The sequence below is a fragment of the Psammomys obesus genome, unplaced genomic scaffold (genome assembly GCF_907164565.1).
Source record: "Psammomys obesus unplaced genomic scaffold, mPsaObe1.curated_primary_1811, whole genome shotgun sequence".
NCBI lineage: Eukaryota > Metazoa > Chordata > Mammalia > Rodentia > Muridae > Psammomys > Psammomys obesus.
The window spans coordinates 12,583,408-12,585,112 of NW_026596051.1; the positions used below are offsets into that span (position 1 = coordinate 12,583,408).

General features: G+C 64.0%; 1 protein-coding gene across 1 annotated transcript in view; it reads right to left on the reverse strand.

The window, feature by feature from the left end:
* Nucleotides 1-1,546, reverse strand: part of Adcy1 (adenylate cyclase 1) — a 114,475-nt gene extending 112,929 nt beyond the window's left edge. Inside the window, exon 1 of the mRNA XM_055624172.1 lies at nt 1,069-1,546. Within this exon, the coding sequence (XP_055480147.1) occupies nt 1,069-1,248 (180 nt within the window). The 5' untranslated portion in view covers nt 1,249-1,546. The remainder of the gene's footprint in view (nt 1-1,068) is intronic.
* Between the last annotated feature and the right edge of the window lie 159 nt (nt 1,547-1,705).

The window sequence follows — 1,705 nt, forward strand, 5'->3', positions numbered from 1 at the left end:
CACACACACACACACACACACACACACACACACACACACACACACACCAGTAATTCTCCTCCAGTTTGGATTCTGAATTCTAGGCCCAGCCCAGCCCCCTACAGCTTCCCATATGCTCCCACAAGCTACCTTTTTTCCTTAGATGGACTCCCCGCCTGTCTCTCATCTCCCTCCTGCTGTTTCGTAGCTAGACCTAGAAATAAAACCCTCCCTCGGCTGGGGTAGGCTCAGTGTAGGGGAAGGTCCCAAACCCCTGGGAAGAGTCTCCTGGTCCACTTCCCATCTGCTTGGGTGCGGTGGCCTGGGAAAACAGGAACCTCCAGGGTCGGGGAGGAGCCTTCTCCGAGAGGAGTTAAGTCCTCTGCCCCTGTCCCCGCAGCCACCTCACCAGCCCAAGTTGAAAGAGACAAAGTTCAGGTTCTAGGGAGCCAGGGTCGGAGCTCCTGGGAGCAGAAGCTGTGGAGAGCAGACTGTGTGTGACCTTGGCAAACTCCTCTCCTTCGGGTTCACAGCAGGGCGGTTAGCTGGCGACAGTGGAGGGGTTTAAAGTCCTGTCCCTCCCATTAACTGCTCCCTCGGGTCCGCGGAATTGAGAAGCGAGCCCCAGATGCGCTCCAGGCGAGCTGGAGAGGAGCCCAGGGGCTGTGTGCGCTCTGCCAGCGTAGAAGCCTGGCCTGGAGACCGCGCACCCTCCCACTTCTCAGTCCCTCCGAGAAGATGGGTGCAACCCAGAGCGGTGGGTCAAGACTGAGCCCCCTCTTGGCCACACAACTGCCGCCTGACCTTGGGCCTGTCACCGCCACCACTACCCCACACACGGGTCTCGCGTCCCCACCCCAAAGAAGCTGTGGGCTCTTATCTCGGAAGAAACCTCAGGGAGAGGGTGCTAACCCCAACTGCATCCCCAGCTTACTGAGTGACCTTGAACACCAGGCTTCCTCTCCAGAACCTCAGTTTCCCCACCTTCCCCACAGGAAGAAGAACGTTAAACTCCCGACACCACCAGTCCCGCTGGCAGGTGTGTCTCCAACCCAGTGGGGGTGGGGGGTGCCGCGTGGTGCCACTTACCGTCCTCCAGAGACGTGGGCGCTTGGCAGGGACCAAGGCGGCTGTGACCAGTAAGTGCGAGGCAGCCACCACCAGCCCGAAGCCGATAGCCAGTAGGCTGCGCACGGGCAGCAAGGCATAGGACACGAAGGTGACCAAAAGGAGTTGCCAAACCCCCTGCTCGGCGACCGCGGACCCCATTGCGCCTCCCGCAGAGCTCCTGGCGGGGCCGCCCAGCGCGAAGGGGCAGCAGAGTAGCGCGAAGGTGAGGCTGAAGAACAGCGCCAGCTGACCGACCTGCTGCAGCTGGGGCACCTGCAGGGATCGAACATTGGTGACCACGAACAGCGCCAGGAAGAGAATGCAGTGCACCGGGTGCGACCCCTTGGCGAGGCCGGGAGCTGGCCCCGGCTCTCCCAGCAGCTCGGCCAGTGCCAGGGCGCCCGCCAGCAGGCTGAGCACCGCCAGCGCCTTCAGCGTGGCCGCCTGCTCCAACCGCAACGTGTAGCCGCGGAACAGCGCCTCCAGCTCGGGGCACGCGAACTCTTCTCCACACGCCCGGAGCCCGCGCCGGCCGCCCGGCCCGGCCGCCCGCTCTGCGCCCCCGGGCTCGCCCGCGCCTCCGCCGCCGCCTTGGCCGCGCGGCGCCCCCGCCTAC